Below are 24,221 nucleotides of genomic sequence, written 5' to 3'. Positions count from 1 at the left end.
GTTTTATTGCTGTTGTGAAGAAGAACAAACTGTTTGTGAGGATAACTGTGGCCAATGTGAAGTGTGCAGGAAAGGTCGACAAGGGGAAGATGTTTGTTGGGATTGTTTCTGTGATTGTTGCGAAGCTGTTGATTGTTGCGAAAATGTTGAGTGTTGTGAAAATGGTGGGTGTTGCGATGGCGACTGTGATTGTGACTGTGACGACTAGGCTATTAAGTTTTTTGGCAGTGGATGACAACTTCATACAAAATAATCATTTTTTAATGTTCAGGAACTGTCTTTAACAAACAGTTATACATTATGATTTATCTCAATTTCCAGCAATGCATTCAAGTCCAGATATATTTGAATATTCGACAAAGGATGCCATTTTATTTGAACAGGAGTGTACGTACAAGCGCACTTCAGTGTAATTTAAAATTATGACATTACAGAGTTACTTAAACGACACACTTATTATTCCAAAGCAAATTTGATACTGCTCCTGATCACATAGGCGTGCGCACGGGGGGCAAGAGGGGGCAATTACCCCCCTAATCATGGACGTCCGCAGATTTTTTCCCACAGAAGGACAAGCAAGGTATTTTTCCATGGGGCATATTACCCCGATAATAGTATTGCCCCTTCAAAAGACACCACTTGAATTTGAAATTATCGCATTAATGTAAATTGGTATGACTGAAATCAAATTATACGTGTGAAATATATACTTTTAGTTTGACATTCGATTTGTAAGGATGTGGTGTGACCATTCTTGACCCCACTTCCAGACGTCTATGTCTCTACATTATTATACTTTCACCTAGAAATTTAGTGTAGAGGAATCTCATCGTCATTATTAAACGATATTATACTTATTGCCCCTCCCCAACCTTGGACGGAAATCCATTCTAGGGGAGCAAACATTGAAGTAAAAGAAAGCAAGCTAGTAGAATCTAAGAGTAGTAGGACAAAAATATACTCAAGTTAGAATTTGTTTTCACATCTTTCTTGCATTATTTCTTCCAGACGGCCAAGAGCACCTGCATGGGCCATATATGAACAATTGCCACCCTTGATATCAAATTTTGTACAAATAAAAATACATTTCGTAAAATTTTCTCGCTCGCTTCGTTTTTGTGCCATATTAAATCAATATTGTTTTCAGTTTGCAAAAATGTGGATTTAAAAATTATCTTGCTCGCTTCGCTCGCAATTTTCGTTGTTTTCTGTAATGCATTGTAAATTACCAGAGAGAGAATTTTAGACTTTTAACCACTGTGTTATTTTTAAAATTACCAACGTTTCGGAGGCAGAGTCAGTCTCCGAAACGTTAGTAATTTTGAAAAGAACACAGTGGTTAAAAGTCCAAAACTAAGAATGAATCACCACTGATCAGCTACAAAGAAGAATTGGACACAATTGTTGGAGGAAAAGAGCACAGCACATTTCAGAGACAATTTATTTATTCATTATGGTGCATCTATGTTGCTACATTAGACCATATATATAATGTATATAGTTACTAGTGAGAAGAAATGAAGTTTTTCTTTCCCGACTGAACTTTCATTAAGGCTCTGCCCTCCCTAATCAGAGGGGCTGCGCACGCCTATGCCTGATCATATTTGTCGTCTCATAGAAAGTATGTATCCTACACCCAACAGCAAAAGTAAAAGTAGGCAAATTGTCCATAATCATGTTAATTAGGTCCTATTTCCATGTGATAATCATGAATTGAAGTAAAAAGTCAATAATCAGTGGATGTCTGCTTCGCATCAACAGAATTCATCGCGAATGGACAATTTGCCCATTATCATTTTTGTTGTTGGCTGTACTAGATATTCGACCAATATGTATAAAATGTTTTCGATGCTAACGGATAATTTACCATTAAAAACGAAACAACTTACTTTTCAGTGAAGCGAGGTGTACGTACAGAACTAACATTTCGTGGGTTAAGCTACTTCTCTTGTTTGATATTCTTTATATCAGTCTTAGTGAAATATATTTTCCAGACTAGTGTAAACATTCTTAGCTGCAAGTACAATTAATAAATTAAACTTGAAAAGTATTGTTTTACTTCAGAAAGACTGCGAAATTACTTTGAGACGATAGATAAATTTAAATTTACATAATTATATAAGGTGACCTGTCTGGTAGAAGTGTTATATTTGGAATCCTTAAATTTGTGTCCTAAGCGGCGGTGGAAGAAAATGGATGCCACATTGTGTGGCATCTCCCATTCCGCGGTTTTATTCATCTTACTTCACATCTCGCAGTTTTACATCGGAGATTTATTAGCATGGTTTGCAACACTTCATCGAGAAACTAAAACAGTGCGCATGCGCAAAAACATTTTCGTCTGTCAGATCGTTGCGGGACGTCAGGTGCGGGCGGGTGACTTATGAAGTCTGTGACCTGAATCAGTTCCCCTACTCAGTGTTGCCACATGAAGGGAAATTTCCCTTTTTGAAGGGAAATTTGGAGCTAATTTTAAGTGAAAAGGGAAAAGGGAAATTAGATGAAAAATAGCGAATTTTCAGGGAAATTTTTAGCCAGACTCAACATTAATTATATTAAACATTATAAGAGATTCCAGTTTTGAAAATAAGAACTTTTTTTATTATTTATTTTTGTCGTATACTCTGTTCTGAGAGGAAGGGTGGAATTTGGGTTGATCCACATATGGCTACCATTCATATGTCCCGGCTTTGGGAGTGGGAGTCCGAGGGCATTGTTTATGTAAAGCTTCCCGTGGTTCTCTGAATTTTGCCTCAAACACTACACGTGCAAACCATAAAGTTCTCTTTGTCGCAAACTATCTTTACTTCAGTCTTCAATGGATACTGGGTTATTCGTCGTGTGCGAGTGTTTGGTGGAAGGCTATGCCCGTCTTGGACGATGGAAGAACAAGGGAAGCAGAGGAAACGATCTGCAAATCCAGAATATATTAGAAAACGTTGTGGAGAATTATCGGAAGATGAAAAAACACTGCAGAAACAAGTTAAAGAAGTCCGTGCGGAGTGGCAAGAAGTGACCAACAATACTTCTCAGACTCAATGGATTAAATTTTAATTAAAAAAAACTTGCTGTGTTATAGAAGTTTCCACCTAATATGTGAAATTTACCAGAATGGAACATTTGCTCAGGTATGTATTATATATTTTTTTAATAAAACGTGTATACCCATGCGCCGAACTTAAACATTTTGATGGGAGGCAAAAATGTGATTTTACACACAAACTCTTCATATTTGCGCCTTACTAGAACCACAAACAAATTTGTCTGTGCTAGAACAGCATTTTGTGTAGAATATTTTTAATTTTCTTCTGATGATGTGATGAAAACAAGGGGCATTGGCCTCCCTAAATTCAATCTCTGTTTGTGTGTTTTGCTTTTTACTGATGAAAATCTTCAGTTGCCAACTTTAACATAGTTGTGACTTTCATCTCAAGACAAAAAAAATGGCTTGGTTTTGCAATAAAATCTAAATCTTCCAAAAAGGCATGTAAAAAAATTGATTTTATTGTTTATTAATTTGGTTTATTTTACTTCGCTTTTCTGCGACTTTTGGCTAATTGCGGAGATGGGATGTGTGATGATATGATGAAATTTATGGACACTCACAAACGGCCATGCCCAGGCCGGGATTCGAACCCGGGACCTCTGGCGTCGTAGCATTTAAAAGTTAAACATTAACATGGGTCAACGATAATATTTAATTAGTATTTTTATTATTATTATTAATAATAATAATTCTTTAGATGAAGGGAAAATATGGACGAAAACGGGAAATTTTACCCCTTACAAAGGGAAATTGTGCCTACAGATTGTGGCAACACTGCCCCTACCCCACAATCCTATCCTCATCGTCGTAAAAGAATCGGGCAACCTTGACAATAACATTTTCGCTGTGCAACACTGGTATCACGGATTCCAAGCGCTCTGCAACGTATTCAGTCTTGCTCGACTCGCACTTGGGCTTCAGCGATTCCTCAGCGCAATACAAACCCCAGTTGGCGAATCTATGGATCCTAGTTCGTCCGCACAGTGATTGCAACCGATCAAGTACGTACCTGCTAATGGATGTATTATTTTGTCTGTATGTTACAAATTAAATAACTGTTGCAAGTATGCAGTTCTGTCGGAATAGAACCCGTCTCAGTGGAACTATATTCTGCGCGCACGTTTGGATCTACTAGTGACGTGCACTGAGGAGTAGCTAGTCTAACAGAGATAGATCAATCAATCTCACATCTGTAATTATTTTCAAATGACAATATTTATTGTCTTGTTAAAGCCACAGTTCATATGCAACACTTCCTTTACCACGTGCTTGTCGTCCGTCCATCGACGTGATCCGCGGGCAAAGCTAGCTGTGGAGACCCTAGCTTGCTCTTCGTCCGCCTGACCAGTTTCCAGGTAGAAACGGCCTACCCAAGGAAAAGGAAGATTTCTACCTCTACCTCTTTTGCCCCCTCGCCCCCCGCTGCAATGGTTGAAAGCCCAGGCTTTCAGCCCCCCCCCCCAGTCTATCTCCTATAGGACAGATAGGGGATTGGATTCCCTCCGCTTCCTTTGTAAATCCTCTAAAGAACTCAGGGTAAAATTTTCTGCAGTACTTATGTTCTCTGTATTTACACAACGTTTTACACGTTGTACAATATGTACGTATGTATAATATGGGATGTAGTTTTATTATTTATGAAATGGGAACGTGTTATGTGCAGACAATAATGTTATGCTTTCTTTTTTTTTTTTTTTCAAATATGGAATATATAATGATTAAATTAGAAATATGTGCTCAGGCTCTCTCTCACTCTCGTTTTAGTAGTGTTTTATTTAAATATACTAATCTCGTGGCCTCTAACGGTTGTATTTATTTGGGCAAGAACGCGCGTTCATATTGTTGTTGGTTTGGTTTATTTTACTTCACTTTTCTGCCACATTTGGTTATCGCGAAAAGGATGAGTGATGATATGATGAAATTGATGAAGGAACCTCATATGAACAATCCAGGCCAGGATTCGAACCCGTGATGAGCGCGCATTCTTGTTCCTATGTGTTGTACTCTGCAGTGAATAATGAAATAATGTGGAATGAAAATGTATCTCAGAACTCAAGAAGCCAAATGAATATTATTGAAGAAACTACAAAAAAGTGTGTTTTGATACTTGTTTTGTTTCTGTGCATAAAGTGGACTTAAAACACCAAATCAACCAACCGTGGGGGAGTGGTTATCACAGCGTGCTACGACATCAGGAGTTCCGGGTTCGAACCCCGACCTGGGCATGGGTGATCTTTGTGTTTGTCCCTTCATTAATTTTATCGCATCATCTTCGCAATGAACAAAATGTGACAAAAAAGCGACGCTAAATAACAAAAATGAAATCAAATCATTGATTGATTGCTTGATTTGGTTTATTTTAATTCGCTTTTCCGCCACTTTTGGTACGATAAAATTGATGAAGGGACACACACAAAAGAGTACCCATGGCCAAGCCGAGATTCGAACCCAGGATCTCTGGCTTAGAGTCAAATCAAATCGTTTTTTATTTTCGAATGTGGGTGGGGATTACGTGTACTTTTCTTAGTACTCATTCGTCATTTTGTAATCTTTTCCTGTTACTGACATTCTTCTTTTTTTAGGAATACTGGGCCCAAAAGGGGGGAGGGGTGTGACCCACACCAACCCCCCCCTTGAGCACGCCACTGACTGCTACCCCAAGTGTCGACGTCACCGCACGTCACTGGGATCTACATATGCGAAAACCTGCTGCAAAGTTGACTTGACGCTTGGTGTTTCAAGATTTTCCCGCGGCGCCCAACTCAGAATGTAGTCCTATCTAACGCTTGCAACGCTCTGTTAGTGTGGTTGGGTTGCTTGCCTTAAGTTCCAAATAAACACATATTTCAAATTCAGAAACATTTTACATGTAAAAAGTACTAAATAAGCAAATATTTCGAACAATCATTTCAGTGAAAATAATGTAACATTTTGCTGCGCCCCTAATACCCAGCCACGGCGCACACTTTGGTTACCACTGCACACTCAATACTACTTTAAATGATACAGATATGTATATCACACACACACAAACGCACAATATTCAATCATAGTGCCTATAGTACATTCCACCTCCGGCTGAAGCAATGAAACTCCCCTTCGTTCCCAAAACTTGGGAGTTGTTGTTGACCTTTGACGCAGATGAGGAGGGAATTTGCATGATGACATCAAAGTCACAGATTTCTGTCTAAACGGGAGGTCACAACAGGGATAGTGAAGGTACAGATAAAGAAACCCCCCTGTGAAAGAACTTACAAACTCTAGATAATCTTCCAAATATTTGCAGCTACTTCTGCTCATAAACAAGATGAGCGAATGTAATAGCTCCTGTTCATGTTCTGTGGATCTATCCTTAAAGTTGTGAGCTGTCTACATTTTCACTCTTCACTGGATACAAATTGCACAAAATAGTTTTACCTAATGTCAAGGGGGGCTGATGGCAGTGCCAAGGGGCTGACGGCAGGTCCAGGGGGGCTCAGCCCCCCCTAGTCCCTGCCTGGCAACAGGCCTGAATAAATATAATAAAGAAAATAAATTGACAATGGGACGTACTATCATTCACAGAGCTCACTACACACCGAAGGATGATGCAACGAGGCAACGGAACGCGCGCATGCCTGTCCGCACTGCCCCTCCATGCGTATCGTATCCTTCCTTTGATGTGACGGGGAAAGACCGCCAAATGAGCGATCGGGTCCGTTGCGTATCTTTTCTCACATTCTGAAACGGAGCGTTGCAAGTTTTTCGAATAAATTGATACGGAACGGGGATACGATAAGCCGATGTTTGTCGGACAGTGACAATTTCACGGAAATAGACAATATTACTCATTCATCGATTTCATCAACATCTGTCGCAAGGCTCTCTTGGGATTATTCATATTGCATGACACTCGAAACACGATGGAGAATTTTTGTAATGGGCGTTTTTGAATTTCAGTCCAAACTTATTGGAAACCTTTGCCTTGGTTAGTTTGTAAGTACTGTAAATACTTCTTACAACACCGCAAGAATCATTATTCATTCATTATATTACTCATTCATCGATTTCATCAACATCTGTCGCAAGGCTCTCTTGGGATTATTCATATTGCATGACACTCGAAACACGATGGAGAATTTTTGTAATGGGCGTTTTTGAATTTCAGTCCAAACTTATTGGAAACCTTTGCCTTGGTTAGTTTGTAAGTACTGTAAATACTTCTTACAACACCGCAAGAATCATTATTCATTCGTATTTTGCTCAGGTAAAACTGCCAAGTGACGCTAGTGGCAACCCTGCAGCGCGCCCCTGGAAGTTATGTCAGAGCGTTCGTTTGCTATGTTGGGTTGCATACATACAGGATAGATTTTAAGCGCTTATAGCGCCGAAACTAAGCGCTTTCGAGGTAAAGTTTATAAGAAAAAGTTTTGTTTTTATGATATCTACCAGCACCCAAGCGTTGTCGAAGTTGTTTTGCGACAACCTGTATATCGTGTCAGCGATATCGCAATACGGAAAAAATATCGGATCTGATCGTCTGTGTTGATATTTTCTTGACCCTTGACGATATATCGCGATATCAAATTTCCGATATCGTCCATCTCTAGTCAAGACTCTGTCTCGTTCGAAATTTTAGTATGGTATTTGAAAAAAAAATACTTACAAGGGAGGTTATTCAAGTGTCCTCCTCCGATTTCCATGAAACTTGGCAGGTGTATAGAGGGGCCCAAAGGAAGAAATACGTGCTTTTTGTTTCGGCTAAAAAAATATTTTAGGGGGCAAAACCCCCCTCAAATGTCAAGATGAGGACAAATTGAAGTGGGGATCTGTCCTCTGTGTCCCCATCCGATTTCCATGAAACTTGGCAGGGGTATAGAGAGGCCCAAATGAAGAAATACGTGTTTTTTGTTTCGGCTAAAAAAGGTTTTAGGGGGCAAAACCCCCCTTAAATGTCAAGATGAGGAGAAATTGAAGTGGGGATCTGATCCCGAAACCACATAAATATGGCATAGGAAGAACACACACAACACAGAACTGTAGGATTGTCGGTACCAAACGCAAGTGCTATCGTGAAGGACGATGGCGGTTGAAGTACTGGCAGATACACAAGTGGGACACTTGATATATGAAGTGCTTATCACTGGTAAACACAGCTCTGTGCTGTGTGTTGCCACGTCCTCTCACGTGAGCATCTGCCAGCTTAGCACAGGGGAGATACAATGAGATACCTCTGGGCTCAGATCAGGGTTACTAACGCTACAAATATATGGAAAGAAACAACAGATTTAACCCACTACTGAGGGTACAATTCGTACTATATTCTTGATTAATTATGTACAAATATTAAATAACTTTTGAAGTCTTTTCATACAGTAATTTTCTTCTATTTTTATTTTTTATTAATTGTAACCAATCTTCTTTGTGCTTCTTCTTCTTATAATTAATATGGCATCTTCTTCTTCTTATAATCAGTATGGCATCTTCTTCTTATGGCCTCTTCTTCTTATAATCAATAAGGCATCTTCTTCTTATAATTAATATGGCATCTTCTTCTTATGGCTTCTTCTTCTTATAATTGATGAATCTTCTTCTTCTAGTATTTAATAATTAAAGTGCCTTCTTCTTGCAATTAATAATGCTTCTTCATCTTATAGTCGCTAATATTTCTTCTTCTATATATTTACATCTTTATTCCTCGTCCTTTCTTTATTCTTTATTTATATCTTTTGTTTCGTTCATTGATTTTTTCTAAGGAACATTTTTATATCCTGGCTGTCTTGATTATTCCGTGGATTGTTTAGATGGGCTTCCCTTTATATCAATTGACGTAAATATCAAACTTCCAACTAAACAAAGAGAAAGGGGTTAGTTAAAGATCGCCACCTAGCCGGCGCTAACCTTAACTTGGAGCTACAATGTATGCGCCTCCAAATGTGCTTGGGTGCTGCCGTGAAATGGCGCTACACCTGGGGAAAACAACCCAAAAGCCGCACGAAACTCTCAGTTCGTGGGAACTGTAATAGACCCAAAATCGAAATTGCAATTCGACTTCGTTACTTTTGTATATTAATCGCTTATGCCATTACTGAATGATAATTCCCCTTTTCTCCTTATTTATATCCTGTTATTATGTTAAACTTATTTATTTATTTCCTTATAATTAGTATTAATATATACAATCGTTATTTCATCACCTCTGCTCTTTCCGTGGTCTCTATTTACAATCGTATAAGTTCTCCTGGGTGGTGCCATCCCTTACCCACTTTCCAAACTGATTTATGCAGCATCTTTTATAACCGTTGTTCCTCTTGCCTGCTGCCATCTATGGTCCTTTATTTCAAAGAATAGCAACGCAGTTTGTGTACGTGACAGTGTGTTCCAATTATATGTGCGTGTTCTTCCTATGCCATATTTACGTGGTTTCGGGATCAGATCCTCACTTCAATTTCTCCTCATCTTGACATTTAAGGAGGGGGTTTGTCCCCTAAAACCTTTTTTTAGCCGAAACAAAAAAAAACTCGTATTTCTTCCTTTGGGTCCCTCAATACACCTGCCAAGTTTCATGGAAATCGGAGGGGGAGACTTAGATAACCTCCCTTGTTAGACCTACAATGCCACTTTCTCAGACATACCCATGCGGACATTCTACATGATTATGTATAAATAAGTTGGACGTCATAATAATTGCACATCATGTCTACGGACCCCAGGTCGTCGTTCATGACAAAAAAGGTCAAGTTCTTCAAACAAATGCTGTGAGGAATTCAAGTATTTGAGAGGTAATATTCCAGAAACCATTGGATAAGGACGAGACAGTCGTCTGATAGAGATGACTCATCTTAAAAGAGACAAAGAAAGACAATCCTTCATATTTAAAAGGCTGTAATCATTGTTAAGAGAAGGAGATAACAAAATGCCTCCAGGTGGTTGGCTTCAACTGGTTTGGAGTGTTTTCAGGTGTTCTTTAAACACCTGGTAGACTTTTCAATGATAAGTGATAAGCGAACAATGCGATACGTCCATCCGTACTCTATGATAAGTAGCGGAAGAAAGTCTAACAAGATTTCCTTCCAAGTGCGTTGGCTGCCATGAGTTTCTGTTGCTCAGTGTAAAGTGTAAGCTCACAGATGAGGTGTTAAGGCTGCAAGAAGTTAAAAAGGACCTTCCTTTCACAACATGGGTTCCAAAACGTGGCAGTTATTGTTCACTGTTGCTTCTACTTTGTTGATATTTGGACTACAGTGTCAAGTAAGTAGTGACACAGAGCCTGACGTCATAGATGTCACCAGGATCTTGCGTATTGAGGAGTGGCGAGCCTTGTACAGATAGATTAATCGATCTTTAATTATTTTCAAATCACAATATTTATTTTCTTGTCGAAGCTACAGTTCATAAGCAACACTCTTTTCCACGCGCTTCTCACCCCTCTGCACGATCAGCAGGCAGGCTGGAAGTATTTTCGACTGCCTGATAGGTTTCTGGTAGAATCTGTCGCGGAAAATTTGGTTGTAACTTGCAAGTCCACTTATTTATTTATTTATTTACATTTTACTTGGGATTACCGCTAAGCAGTTTTTCCCATATCTATAGCAAGTCCACTTTATGCACAGAAATTCTTCTTCTTCTTTTTCTGACCCTAACAACTGGTAGTCGATTTTAGTCATCTTTCTGAGGTTTTTTTGCAGTATTTAGTTCGCTATTCACTTATATTTCACAAGAATGAAAAAAAACAACATATATAGATATTTATTTATACTGCTTGTTAGATCGTCAAATTACATCTTCTTGCATATCCATAAAGAAGCCATATGGTGGGAGGAATGGGATCCGTGAGCAGGGCAGTAAGAGATGTAGGGAATGGAACTCTATGGCGACGCAATCCATTATATATTATGCACAGAAAGGCCAAGACTGGATCTACAGTTATAATTACGAGGGTCATTTTTTTTTCGACCTCCGATGGACCATAAACATAAGACAAGTGTAAGTAACAAAATGAATTTATTACCAAAAGTTATGTACATACCTGGTTACTTTTCGACATAATCGTCGTTAAGATACAGGCATTTGTCATATCGTGGGACGAGCTTTCCGATTTCCTCTGCGAAGAACTTTGCCGCCAGTGATGTGAGATGGCCCTGAACGTTGTTTTGAAGCTCCTCATTTGTGTGGAAGCTTTGACTTCCTAGCCAGTTCTTCAATGCAGGGAAGAGATGAAAATCACTCGGCGCTGTAACCCAACACCTTCTGGAGCAGTTTAAATGGGAAGTGTTTGTCGTTAGCCCCGACTTAACGCAGGCAGAATGATTTTCATGCTTGTAATCGAGGGGTCCCAGGTTTTAAACCCGGTGGAGGCAAATAGTGGTTCGGATCCCACTTTAAACTGTAGGTCCAGTCTCGACTAGCCTTACTGTGCATAAAGTGGACTTAAAACACCAAATCATCCTACCAAATTCGATATCTCAAGACCATTTTTAAACAATGACGCAAAATGAGGTGAAATAAAGTGCTTTGTTTATAAATTGCCATAAATTGAAAAAAAAAATATATATATAGAGATTTCCGTGGGGGGGTCGACCGACCGGTTCTACCCCCCCCCCTGCCGACGCCCATGGTATCTGGTCATGATCGACAGTCTGTTAGCTGAACTGGGGTATATAAAACATTCGGATTTCTCTCGGATCTAACGTCATTGAGCATGAGCAGATCAAGGACAAAGGAAAGAATCTCGTTTCCTCGTATCCAGACAGGGTTGGCAAAATTTGTGTTTTTTTAAAAAAGAACAAAACAAACTGTTTTTTTTGTTTAAAACATGTTTTTTTTGTTTTAAACATAGTTTTAAACAGGAGTTTAAAAAACATGTTTTAAACATGTTTTAAACACGTTTTAAACAAAGGAAAGTCAACCTTTTCCCAGTAAATTATAGTTAAAGTCGTTAAAGATAAAATACTCATTTTTACGAGTACAGTGGCGGCAAGGACAGTTTATTTCCCTTTGGAGATAAGGTTTACCATACTGCGGGGCAGAATTTTTTGGGTCGGGGCGGGAAATTCTTAAAATCCCGACATTCGGGACGGGGAAAATTCTCAATTTCACGACAAAGTCGGGAAATTCTCGGAACGGGATATGTTCGAAATTTCCCAACGCTCTTGAAATCTCGAATTCTACACGTAATTTCCATCTTAAGTGCTTGTTTTTGCACTTCTGGTACAAATACTAACAATTTCCGATAAGTTCCAGACATTTACAATCCAGAAAACATCGAGAATTGACGACTTTTTAAAATGACCATTCGCATTTCTCCGACTGCTTGGGATCCCGAAAAATCGGGAAGTCATTTTTTTTTCCGATCCCGACTTTTCGAGATCCCGCACACCTCTACTGCAGGGACAAAAGTTGTGGGTAATAGCCCCCCTTTTTTCCGCCACTGCTGAAGTAGGTTAGGATTCATATTCATCTAAATTTCAAGAAACTAAATATTATAGAATTACTATCCTCGTCCTGGAAAAATCAGAGTGAAATATTTCTCTCTGCCTGAACAGTTTATATAGCAGAAAACAACCTGCAATGTGATAATAGATTCTCCAGATCAATTTATCTTTCCAAGTACAAAATTATGTTACCAAAAGTAAGCATCTGCACTTCATTCAGTTATACAAACCAATGAATCGTATCCCAAGAGAAAAAAATTCACGTCATGATCAAAATCACGCATTGTGTATTCAGATATTAGTTTCCAGCTTCCACCAGTCTCAAATTTATAGGACGGTACGAAACAAAGAACTGAGAAGTTTCGAATTCTACAGTAAAGCACGGGTCTTTCTTGTCGCGCAACAGTTTTGCTACCTTGTGCATACATAGCTAGCCTGCCTAACCTAGGGTTACCAGACTTCCGGTTTTTCCCGGACATGTCCTACATTGTAGCCTTATGTCCGGTGTCCGGGAGGAATTTGAAAAATATCATAAATGTCCTACATTTTGAGCATCATATAATATTAATTAAATTAGGGAAATACATAACAAAAAAAATCATGCAAGTTACAAGTCTATGGACTGCGCTTCCAAACTCATTAGTGAAATTTATTTTGATTCAGTCATTGCCCAAAAAGAAAAGAAAAGTTTGTCCTGCTAGAAAACAAACGATAAAATGGAAGCAATTAATGAACAAAGTTTTAGGACCACTTTCTGATGATGTTACTATTCAATGCCTAAGCGGAATTTCTTGTCTTTGGGTATATACTGATGAAATAAGGTGCTTCCCATTCTTATTCAATATTTTGATTGTAAAGCAGGGGTATAGAGAACAAAGTTATTCAGGGTGCCTGCCAGTCAAGAGAGTAATGGAAGTCAAGAAAAAGTAAAGAAATCAATAAAACGGCAATAAATTATTCTTGTGGTGAAGAATTTTATCACAATGACTGATTTAGTTTATTTTACTTCACTTTTTCTACCCCTTTGGTTAATCGCGAAGATGAGGATGAACGGTGTTAAGATAAGATGGATGAAGGGGCAGTCACAAACATATAGGGACAACAGACACAAACCCCACATAAGATTATACCCGGTGGAGAATCATAATGGTTCGGATCCCACTTGAAACTGTAGGTCCAGTCCCGATTAGCCTTACTGTGCACAAAGTGGACTTAAAACACCAACTCGATCAATCAATCCAGATGCCAAAGCATCGCTAGTCTGCCAAAAACAGTGCAGGATGCATTTATAGATAAAGCAGATCTAATTCTCTTCTTAAGTAGTTACAGCTTCAGTTTTCATCTAGGGGGTTTCATTAAATAAATATTTATTTTCTTAATTACGAATTTCCAACTTTACCTAAGTAGGGGTCGAATAAATAAATGTTAAGAAAAACGGGAAAAGTCTAGAAAAGTCCAGAAAATGTCAAGAATTCTGGATGTGTTATTTTGGTAGACACCCTGTTATTGAACTAAAAACTATCCAAGATGAAACTTTTGGAACCATTTCAAATTACGGTAATTGGATGAATATTTTTTTGCCATTACAGGTCATAGTGCAAATGTTGAGAGTGTGCTTTCATTACCATCAGCACAACAGACTCACAAGAGAAATGCTTTCTTTCATAAAGTCTGTAAAATGTTTGGTACTGGTCTCTATAATTTCAAGAGTTTGACTGTCCACTCTAACCTAAATATATTTTGACCATGATTTTGACTAAACCTGAAATTTTGAGAAAAATTGGCTCCTCTGAGAAGTATTATTTAAATCTTGTAGTAAGAGGTGCATTGTTTAGTATGATTGCAAGTTTTGAAAATTTGCTTTTAAGAATTCATTTTTTAAAACTGAAGTGTCATTTTTCAATTATTTTCTAACATGTTCTATAGACATATGTATTATTTATTGAAAATATTTTGTGTCCTACATTTTGGGACAGCATGTCCTACATTTCCCTTATAGCGATCTCCTGCGACGTCAGAACATAAGGTTGCTCAAGTGTTGTGCGATAAGTGAAACCCGTAAAGCACGGTTTAATTGACACAGATTCAATGAAAATACAGGGTTGCCAAACAAAAAAATTAACACAGACTATGAAATATCAAGTACCAAAATGTGTTTTAAACACTTTTAAAAAAAACATGTTTAAAACACATTGTTTTAAACGTTTAAAACAATTGTAAAAAAAACAAAGCCCTGTGTTTTAAACGTTTAAAACAAAGTGTTTTAAACACTTTTGTTTTAAACATGCCAACCCTGTATCCAGATGACTTGGAAGACACACTGGCGGCTGAGCTGGTACATTTTGCTGCATTTATGTGCACTCAGAAACCGCTGACTGTGAACGAATCAGCAGAGCTTACCATTACAGGCTTCTGTCATCGTTGAATCTTTCTCAGACATTTCCAAACGTCGAGATTGCGTTGGCCATTTATCTGTGCATGATGATGTCCAATGCCTCCGGCGAACGGAGCTTCTCAAAGTTGGGAATAGTCAAAGGAGAGCTGAGGTCTTCAATGAGGCAGGAAAGGCTAAGCATGCTGACGCTTATGAGCATTGAGCATGAGCTGCTGCGCAGCCTTGACTTCACTGACACGATCGAAGAATTCGCGCTTGCTAAGGCTCGAAAACCAGCAATATAAGTAAGCAGCACTAGCGCACCTCTCAATCATTTCATGGTACATTATCATAATCACAAAAATAATAAAAAAAACATTAAAATAGAAAAAACAAATAATATATATGTTAATCATAGTAGAGTGCCACACACGTAAATTTGCCGTTGCGTAGAAACGAATTTTCGTTTCGTCTCCCTCTCTCTTAGCATCATGTGTTCTACCCTGCTCGAAAACCTTCGCTATTGTTGCCACATTGTCATTCCATTCCTGGACACACTCGCGCAAACATCATTGAAAACAATTGAATAGCGCTCCAGCTCGCGGTTCCCCCCGTTCGGTAGGGACGCTAATGTGGCAATATAGCACGGCGTAGTGCTTGCTTCTTTTATGCAGTGCATGTTCATTGGCTAGCTAGTAACTAGTGTTGCCAACTGTAATAATGAAGCGCTATTTCTGTCACGGAAGGGGAAAAGGCAGGTAAAGTGGCGGTGAGTTTTGTTGGATTGGAAGCACCATACCATATTTTTATTTTATACTAAGTATTTGACCGGTTTGACGTTGTGTGCGTGTATTGCGTGTGTGTATGTAAAAGTGTGTGTTTGCTAATGAACGTTAAATTCCATAATGCCTCCAGTTCTGTCGAAGTTGAAATCAAAAACCTTGCATAGCCAAGCTCGGGAAATTCTAAGCAACGTGCACGAGTTCATGAAGGAGGAAGCCAGTCATGGTGTTAGCATCCCAATAAAGCATTTTGGCAAGAGAGCAGCGAACAGCAGCAACAAATTGTTCATATTTCATAATTTTGGAATTATTCAAAATAAATAAATTATGTGGCTCCAACATCATTTCAACTCTGGCTCCGGCACGTGTTCTTGTAGAAATTGCATAGAGGAGGCTGTCATTTTTGCTGCTTAATGCGATACATATTGTTTTCTGTGTTAAAATTGCCATGCTTTGATGGGTGACCAAGTTCATAGCAGGGCCGGCGGAAGGGGAGGGCGAACCGTCCCATCGCCCAGAGCGGCAAAATTTGAAGAGAAGAAAAAAATAAGCCTATTGAAAACTGTGATCGAGCGAGATATTCTTTTGCGCTGAATAGTATTGAAATAGCATAAGAAGTCTCATTATTTATTTTATATTTTGATGTTTTAGTTAGGAATATATTGATTTTCAATTTTCCGTTGCTGCGTAATGACCGGGGGGGGGGGGGTCGAAATAGAGCGGCATCTGCCGCCACCTCCCAGGGAGGCAAAATGACTAGCGCCTGCCCTGGTTCATAACAAAAGAAAAAGCCGCGCAGCTTATCGTCTAGTGGCAGTATATGTACTTGTTATTGTTGTGGAAGCCGGCATCCTTTGTAAATGTACAACAAAGGCAACCGACTGTCGCCGATCTCAGAGAGGAAATAATAATACTGCTTCAGGAGGAGTGTTATGGTGCAATTGTAGCGGTTTAACACGTTGGCATGTTATTATCTGCCGTTGCAGTTCCATACCAGTGTATACGGGTTTTGGGAGTGAAAAGTTAGAACGCCACCAGTGCATTAATGCAATGAAAAATAATATATATATTTTTTTTTATTTTGTTTGAAATCACTCAAATAAGGAATCGTATGAAGAAGTCTTCTTTGCAGCATTTTTGGTAATTTTACTTATGTGTTAGTTCATATTTTGCAAATTTTTAGTCCATATGTATGTAGCTACATACAAAGCCACTTGTTAGTACATATTAATCCTAGTCCTGGTATAATGCATGACGTTTAAAACTCAACGTTAGATAGACCTGAATTCTCTAATTTTATTGTTGTACGTAACAGCTGTGCATCGGCGCACTGCAGCGATTTTTCTATCTGCTCCATTAGCAACACTGCTTCTTTAGTTGTTTCGCGCATCGCACGGCAGAATTATCTGCGCTGGACTCTATGTAAATGCATCAGGCCCAATTTCGTCTCAATCCGGCCCTGCTTATGGCCCGAGTTGAACGGATGAAGGAGAAAATGAGCGAAGGTTCTTTCTTTGTGATGGTTCTGTAGTTGCCTGTTCGGGATACAAGTTGCCAGAGGCGTCTCGTGGACGTGAACGCATGAGGTGCACGCATGCGTCAATTGTGGGAAAAGAATTATTACTTTCTTTCACTTCAGATTCAAGAAATGTAATATAAGCTTAGGTGAGCGCTCTCGTGTAAAATAAATACTTCTCCTATATGAAGAAATTAGAATGTAGAAATGCTCATGAATGTCGTCGCAGAGCAAGCAGTCCTTTTTCCCAGAATTGACGCATGCGCAGCATTCACCGCATGCGTTCACGAGACGCCTCTGCAAGTTGCATACTTCAGAATCTTTCATGGCCCGTTATAATTGATGGCAGAGCCCGGGGATCAAGTAACACCGCTCTAATCTATCATCACCTATACCCTGTCCCAGCTAACTGTAGAGCAGGGCCGCGCATATCGGCAGAGGAGGAAAATCGAGTGGTGAAAGCGCAGCGTTGCCAACCGTACAGTCCTGACGGCACATGTATGGATGTACGGTCCAGACCTTAGTCCCTACTTTAAATGCACGCCTTGTCAAAATTTGCTGTTGCAGTTTTATCCCTAATATTTCTCTAAGAAATTCTTAAACAAATCGTACGGACCTGGAGACAAAAATACGGTCCGTTTGCCATGTGCGTTCGGTATTATCCTTTTCAAAAGTTTGCAACGCTGCATAGCGAAGAAGGAAATCGGGTGACTCCCGTCGCCCATTACACAATCCCGTTTCTCTCACTGTACATTGGTGGAACCATCTCGCTTGTTCTCGTTCCCCTGATCTACAGTTAGCTGGTACGGATAATATAGGGACTGATAGAGGATGTTTTCCTCGACCGATTCAATTTCATTTCATTAACATTGGTAGGTGAATGGGGCAAAATAATTATAATTGCTTATTTTTTTTTATGAAAATTATATCCAAAGGGGGTTATGACTCCCATATATGTTTAAAAATTTCTGCAAATAGTGTTTCATTTTTTAAGTGAAACTTAATACAGGATTCAGGTATTTGCAGATGTTGATAAGGATAAAGATACATACGTTCAGGTAACCAATAGTGGTTGGCCCAGCGCACTGAAAAAGGTTGGTCATACCAAACGTAACAACATACAGGTGGGCAATGGGAATTTGGTCTTGGTTCCAATATTGGTTTTTACGTTGGGCCAATGTGTGGTTTTTACCTTGGGCCAGGGGCGCCGACTTGTCAAAATTTTTGGGTGCTCTGATCACTGAAATAAATTAATGAATCACTCACTCTCTCCCTTTCTTAAGTTTTGGCCTCAGTGTTCGGAATCTCATAGAAGCTAGGGGTGTGCGGGATCCCGAAAAGTCGGGACCGGGATCGGTAAAAAAAAAAATCACGTCCCGATCCCGACTTCGGGATATGATTTCCCGACTTTTCGGGATCCCGAGCAGTTGGGAAATACATACCGATTGCTCATTTTAAAATGTCGTTAATTCTCGACGTTTTCTGCATTGTAAATTTCTGGAACTTATCGTAAATTGTTACTTTTTAATCCAGAAATCACTTGAAGTGAAAATGACGTGTAGAATTCGAGATTTTCAGAGCTTCGGGAAATTTCGAACATTTCCCGTCCTGACCAAGAAAATTCTTTCCTGCACACCCCTAATAAAAGCCCATGAATTCCTCAAAAATATCATTTTTTTTATTCACAGTTCGAATGCAGAATATTAATTGTCCACGGATGGATATGTCACAAGTTTCGTCAACCATAATAGCGAAATATTCCCGACTTTTTAATATCTGTTACCACGGAGCGCAAAACAGATCTCCATAATATATCAATGATCTCGTTCTGAATGTCATGTGAGAGCCATTTGTAACCCAAACGTCCCATACACTACCCTAGTTCATGCACATCGTCTTTTGAAACTCTTTTTAGTAAAAAAAAAAATAACAATACTCATAATTACATACTTAGTATATAGTAATAAGTCACGTGTGTTGCTGTCTCTGGTCATAGCCCTCCCCCAAAGTTGATGGTCTAGAAAATTTCAAATGTGTATTTAAAGTTAAGTTCATGTGGCACAATTCAGAGTAAACTTTACAAGAGAAGCAAAATAATACATTAGATCCTCTTAAGCAAAATTATTTGGGGGGGGGGCTCTGCTCCCTATCGTTAACATTGGGGGGGCTCTAGCCCCCCTAAGCCCTATGGAGTCGGCGCCTATGTCTTGGGCCAACGTATGGTTTTATGTTGGGTCAATGTACTGTAAAGTAAAGTATGGTGACATACCCAAGGGAGGGGTTCCATGGGCCCACACTTTTCATATGATTATAGTTAATTAATGATCATTATTATGCCAATTCATATTTTTAAACCCTTAATTTGAACATTTTAGATAAAAATGTGCACTCTTCCATTTCAATAAAGTAGTTTAATTCTCAATCCCACTAAAAATATATTTTGATACATAAGATTTTTATATAATTCACAAATTTAAGTACAATTGAAGTTCAATTTAAATTAATAAGAATACTGTTTTGGGCATTAGAATTAATGTATGGACACCAAGCCAGTATTTAATCTGCAATGTTTGGGATTATTTTACTGTTTGACCGAAACCTCAGCAATGATGATCAGGGTTATTAAAGGTCCAGAATTTGTAAATACATACAATTCTGGTGTGTGTGTGTGGGGAGGGGGGGGATATGCAAGAATAAATGGGTTTTGGACTGTAAAGAACCTATTTATCTTTAAATGTGGTCCAAGTTCGGTATTGAAATGAAACAATATGCAACTTGGACCGAATTTAAATTGTGTGCATGAAATAATTCCGGTCCTGTTACGGAACCCAATAGAACTCATTAGAATTTATGTGTTCCTGGACATTTAACAACTCTGATGATGATAATATTAACATCAATAATTCCTATTAAAATTAGAAAAAATCTTCGAATGATTTAAAATTAAACTCCTCCCATTCTTTATGTATATATGTGTATGACCATACTATGAAGACACCCAAATTGTGTGCTAATCTAAATAAAAAGGCCTCCCAGATGGCGTAGTTGTAACGTCGTCAACTTGTAATCAAGGGATCTCGGGTTCGATACCTGGTGGAGGCACATGACACAGTTGTTCGGATCCCACTTTAAACTTTAGGTCCAGTTCTGATTAGCCTTCCTGTGCATAAAGTGGTCCTAAAACAACAAATCAATCAATCAAATCTGAGTAAACACATATTATTTCATCAAACTTAATTGATTCTTTTCTTGAAAAAGTCTGCAGGTGAAGATGAGCAGCCTCACTGCATTTGGTATGGAGTGTGTGGTACCGACCTAAATCATGATGCGAAACAAATGAATTGCGTAGATAACAGGACAGCACCACTACTAACAGATGAGCCAGCACTGGATATACTTGAACAATGGTGTCCTTATTTCTTCAACAGTGGTAAGTAGATTCGCCAGTTCCATGTAATAGTCATAATAAACCACTTGCCGATCATGCTAGAGGAAATTATAAATGTGCATGTAAGAAAGCTTGGATGCATACCATTATAAGCAACATTTTGTTGAATTCCAAAAAATTACAATTGAAAATATATTAAATTGTATGAATGGTTAGTTCATTAATAGTATTTCGTGAATATGGGAGGTCACAATTGATATATACAGATTGCAGCATACGCATAGTCAGGAGTATAAGGCAACTATTTTTTTTTCCCGGGTGGGTAATTATATTATTTAATTTAACTAGCAACAAAAAAATCTGAAGTATAATTTCATATGCCAGCTGAATAAATTTTATGATTTCCTACTTACAAGAAATTGTGTGGTTTGTGTATAGCTCAGTGTCTTTTTTTAAAAAATTAGTCCATATTTCTCATTGTACTGAATTAATGTATGATGTTTTCCGTACCTATAGATTTAGGTAAACAGAATTAATAATGTTAATAATAATAATAAATTAAAATAAAATCATGTTGTATATAACACGTAATAATACCAGGTGTTTCAGAAATAGTTGAGGGGTTGCAAAAATTTATTGCAAGTAAACTATTGAACTTTACGTTAATGAAACCAGTCCAGATTGATCGAGGAATGCAAGCAGTTTGTATGTGGTGCATGTTTTGTTAAGCTGAGATCTCACATCCCTGCCGCTAGGAGACACTTAAATTACCCACATCACTCAGTGTTTTTTGCAATGTTTTGGTCCCCAAGATCACCGGACCTTGCACCGTGTGACTTCTTTTTATGGGGTTTCATCAAAGAAAGGGTATTTTTCCACCTATGCTGCGTGATATCGTAGACCTAAGTAAGTGTATGATCGCAGTGATAGACACTATCTACAGGCCCATGTTGATGCGAGTGTGGCAAGAAGTAGACTATCATGTTGATGTGTGCCATGACACCAGTGGTGCACACATAGAATATTTGTATTTGTATGCAGTGGCGGTGATTAGGGGGCGAGGGGGCAGTTGCCATCCCCACTTTTCGCCACTTTTGCCCCTGCACTATGCTAAACCTTATCTACAAAGTGAAATATACTGTCTTTGCCCCCCACCCCCTAGTTTTGGCACTTTGCTCCCTCGGTTTTGGAACCCAATCGCCGCCACTGTTTGCGTTCCTCATTCGTTCTGGACTGGTTTCATTAACGTATACTTTACTTGCAATAAATTTTTGTAACCCCTCAATTATTTCAGAAACACTGGTGTAATTATTGTAGGTGGTAAAAACGTTCTGATCAAGATTTCAGTTCCCTTAATAAGTACTTGGCTACTTTATTATGGTGAAAGTGATATATGCCTAGTCATAAGTTTTTGTATATATTTATCAATATTCTTTTCATTAAAAAAAGGTGTCCCGGGTTCGATACCCGGTGGAGGCACATAGTCCCACTTTAAACTGTAGGTTCAGTCCCAATTAGCCTTACTGTGCATAAAGTGGACTTAAAACACCAACTCAATCAATCAATCAAATCGTTTAATTAACACAATTATTATATTTTATTCTCAAATATGAAAGAAAGATGCAAGTATTCTGTTGCATACTGCTTGAAAGGAAACTCTGTATAGATTTAATATTTTACTTTAGTGTTTTTCACATTGTTAATATTCTGTGTTTCCTTATATTCTAGCATTTGACACAATAAGGACTTGTTGTAATGGAGACCAGCTGGAAAATTTAGGTTCTAACATACAGATGGCTGCCTCAGTATTGATGAGATGTCCAAGTTGTTTCAAAAACTTTGTAAGGCACATATGTGAATTTACATGTTCTCCCACCCAATCTGACTTTATAGATATTATATCCATAGAAAATTTAGATGGTGGTATTGGTAAGTTAACACATTTTTTCCTAATTGTAAAATTTCCTTATTTCTCTTGTTTGAAAGTTTTTTCCGAATATATATATATATATATATATATATATAATATATATATATATATATATATATATATATATATATATATATATATATATATATTTACTACCTGCTACTACCTTTATTTTATTTTGTTCCTTACACAGACTTTTTTCAATAAATTTGTGAAATACATGGTTACATTTAGAAATATCCAGGGAGTATTGTAAATTATGTTAGAAAAACAAAATGCTTCTTTTTTTGTTCACTAGACATCAGAGCTCCGGGCCAAAATGATGTCTACATGTTTTGTATATTACAAGTAGTAGTTTGAGATTTTGATTAAATGTTTTTCTGTCCAATTATCCACACTCTGTACTCAAATTATGTTGACAAAAATAAATTGGAAAAACTATTATCCAAGCTTGTGACAATGAACACAAAGCAACCTTGTAATAATAAAAATTAACATTAATATCAGAAAATGTCCTAAATTTATGTGAGGAAAATTTGATTCTAAAAGATGACATCGTAGGCCAGCATTCTTTGTTCTTTTAGTCTGTTAAAATGCAGAATGGTAGTTCACTTAAATCAGTGTGTTCATTTTTAATTTTTTTATACAAGTCCATTGGATGATGTACCAGCACAATGGCTAAAAAAATGTGAGAAAAGTTTACATTTGCCTGTGCCATTATGCAAGTTGTTGCCAGTTCTTAGTGCAACACAGGTGGTATATTCTCATTATATTTTGTTCCAAATTTAAGGTGATCTTATAGCTGATGTCTTTAATTGACTATATTTCCAGGACCAGTAGTTGCGGAGATAAATTTCTATGTATCAGAAACTTACATGTATAATACATATGATTCATGTGTTGGAGTTGTTGTCCCAGCGACAGGAAGTCCAGCATTAGGCATGATGTGTGGAAATTACAGCCCCAGCCAATGTAATCCGGAAAGGTAATCATTATTTTTTATTACTTTTGGTTCAAAATGTTTTAATCATATACTGGAATGTTACAAGTATTTATCCCATCCTCGAAAGTATTTATCAAAGGTTCTGTTAATCTTTACTATAATTACTAGAACCTTCAATAAATAGTTTTGTGGATATTATAAGTACTTTTCAAGTATATCAATTTGTTGCCTATACATATATAAAGTGTTTCAAATCTCTTATTATTTGTATTTTCCATTTCTGTTATTTATCATCATCTTTCAGTCACTTTTGGTTAATTAGAACAATGAGGGTGAGTGCTTATTAGATGAAAGTGGTGAAAGAAATCTCACAAATAACACTCATGTCCAGACAAGGACTCGAAGGGTGGCGAGATCGAATATTGACCCTGAAACATGCTCAGCCCCTAAGCCGACAAATCTTCAATTAGGAACACAACCAGAAAAAAAAATGTATATAGCAAAATGTTAGTTACAGGCCTCATGGATGGCATAATTGTAACTTCTTCATTTTGTAATCAAGGGGTCCTGGGTTTGATATCCTTTGGAGGCACAATGCACAGTGGTTCGAATTTCAGTTTAAACAGCAGGTCCAGTCCTGATTAAGCTATCTGTGCATAAAGTGGATTTAAAACAAAAACTCAAACCATAAAATATTACGTAGAAATTTTCAGCGAAAAATGCAGTTCGACCAGGACTCGAAGCCGGGTCTCCGGCATACCATGCCATTGCTCTGCCGCTGAGCTACCGAGCTGGCCTGGCCTCGCATGAGTTTTCACTGTTGCTGTTT

General features: G+C 38.1%; 1 protein-coding gene across 1 annotated transcript in view; it reads left to right on the top strand.

The window, feature by feature from the left end:
* The first annotated feature begins 10,141 nt into the window (after positions 1–10,141).
* Positions 10,142–24,221, top strand: part of LOC145982011 (NPC intracellular cholesterol transporter 1-like) — a 92,314-nt gene continuing 78,234 nt past the window's right edge. Inside the window, exons 1-4 of the mRNA XM_083115557.1 lie at positions 10,142–10,276; positions 20,390–20,561; positions 22,248–22,448; positions 23,281–23,434. Of these exons, the coding sequence (XP_082971683.1) occupies positions 10,205–10,276; positions 20,390–20,561; positions 22,248–22,448; positions 23,281–23,434 (599 nt within the window). The 5' untranslated portion in view covers positions 10,142–10,204. The remainder of the gene's footprint in view (positions 10,277–20,389; positions 20,562–22,247; positions 22,449–23,280; positions 23,435–24,221) is intronic.

Source organism: Lepisma saccharinum, chromosome 30 (assembly GCF_977018435.1).
Source record: "Lepisma saccharinum chromosome 30, izLepSacc3.1, whole genome shotgun sequence".
NCBI classification, from domain to species: Eukaryota; Metazoa; Arthropoda; class Insecta; order Zygentoma; family Lepismatidae; genus Lepisma; species Lepisma saccharinum.
Note: the sequence above shows the minus strand (reverse complement) of the source record. Positions and strands in the feature narration are given on the sequence as shown.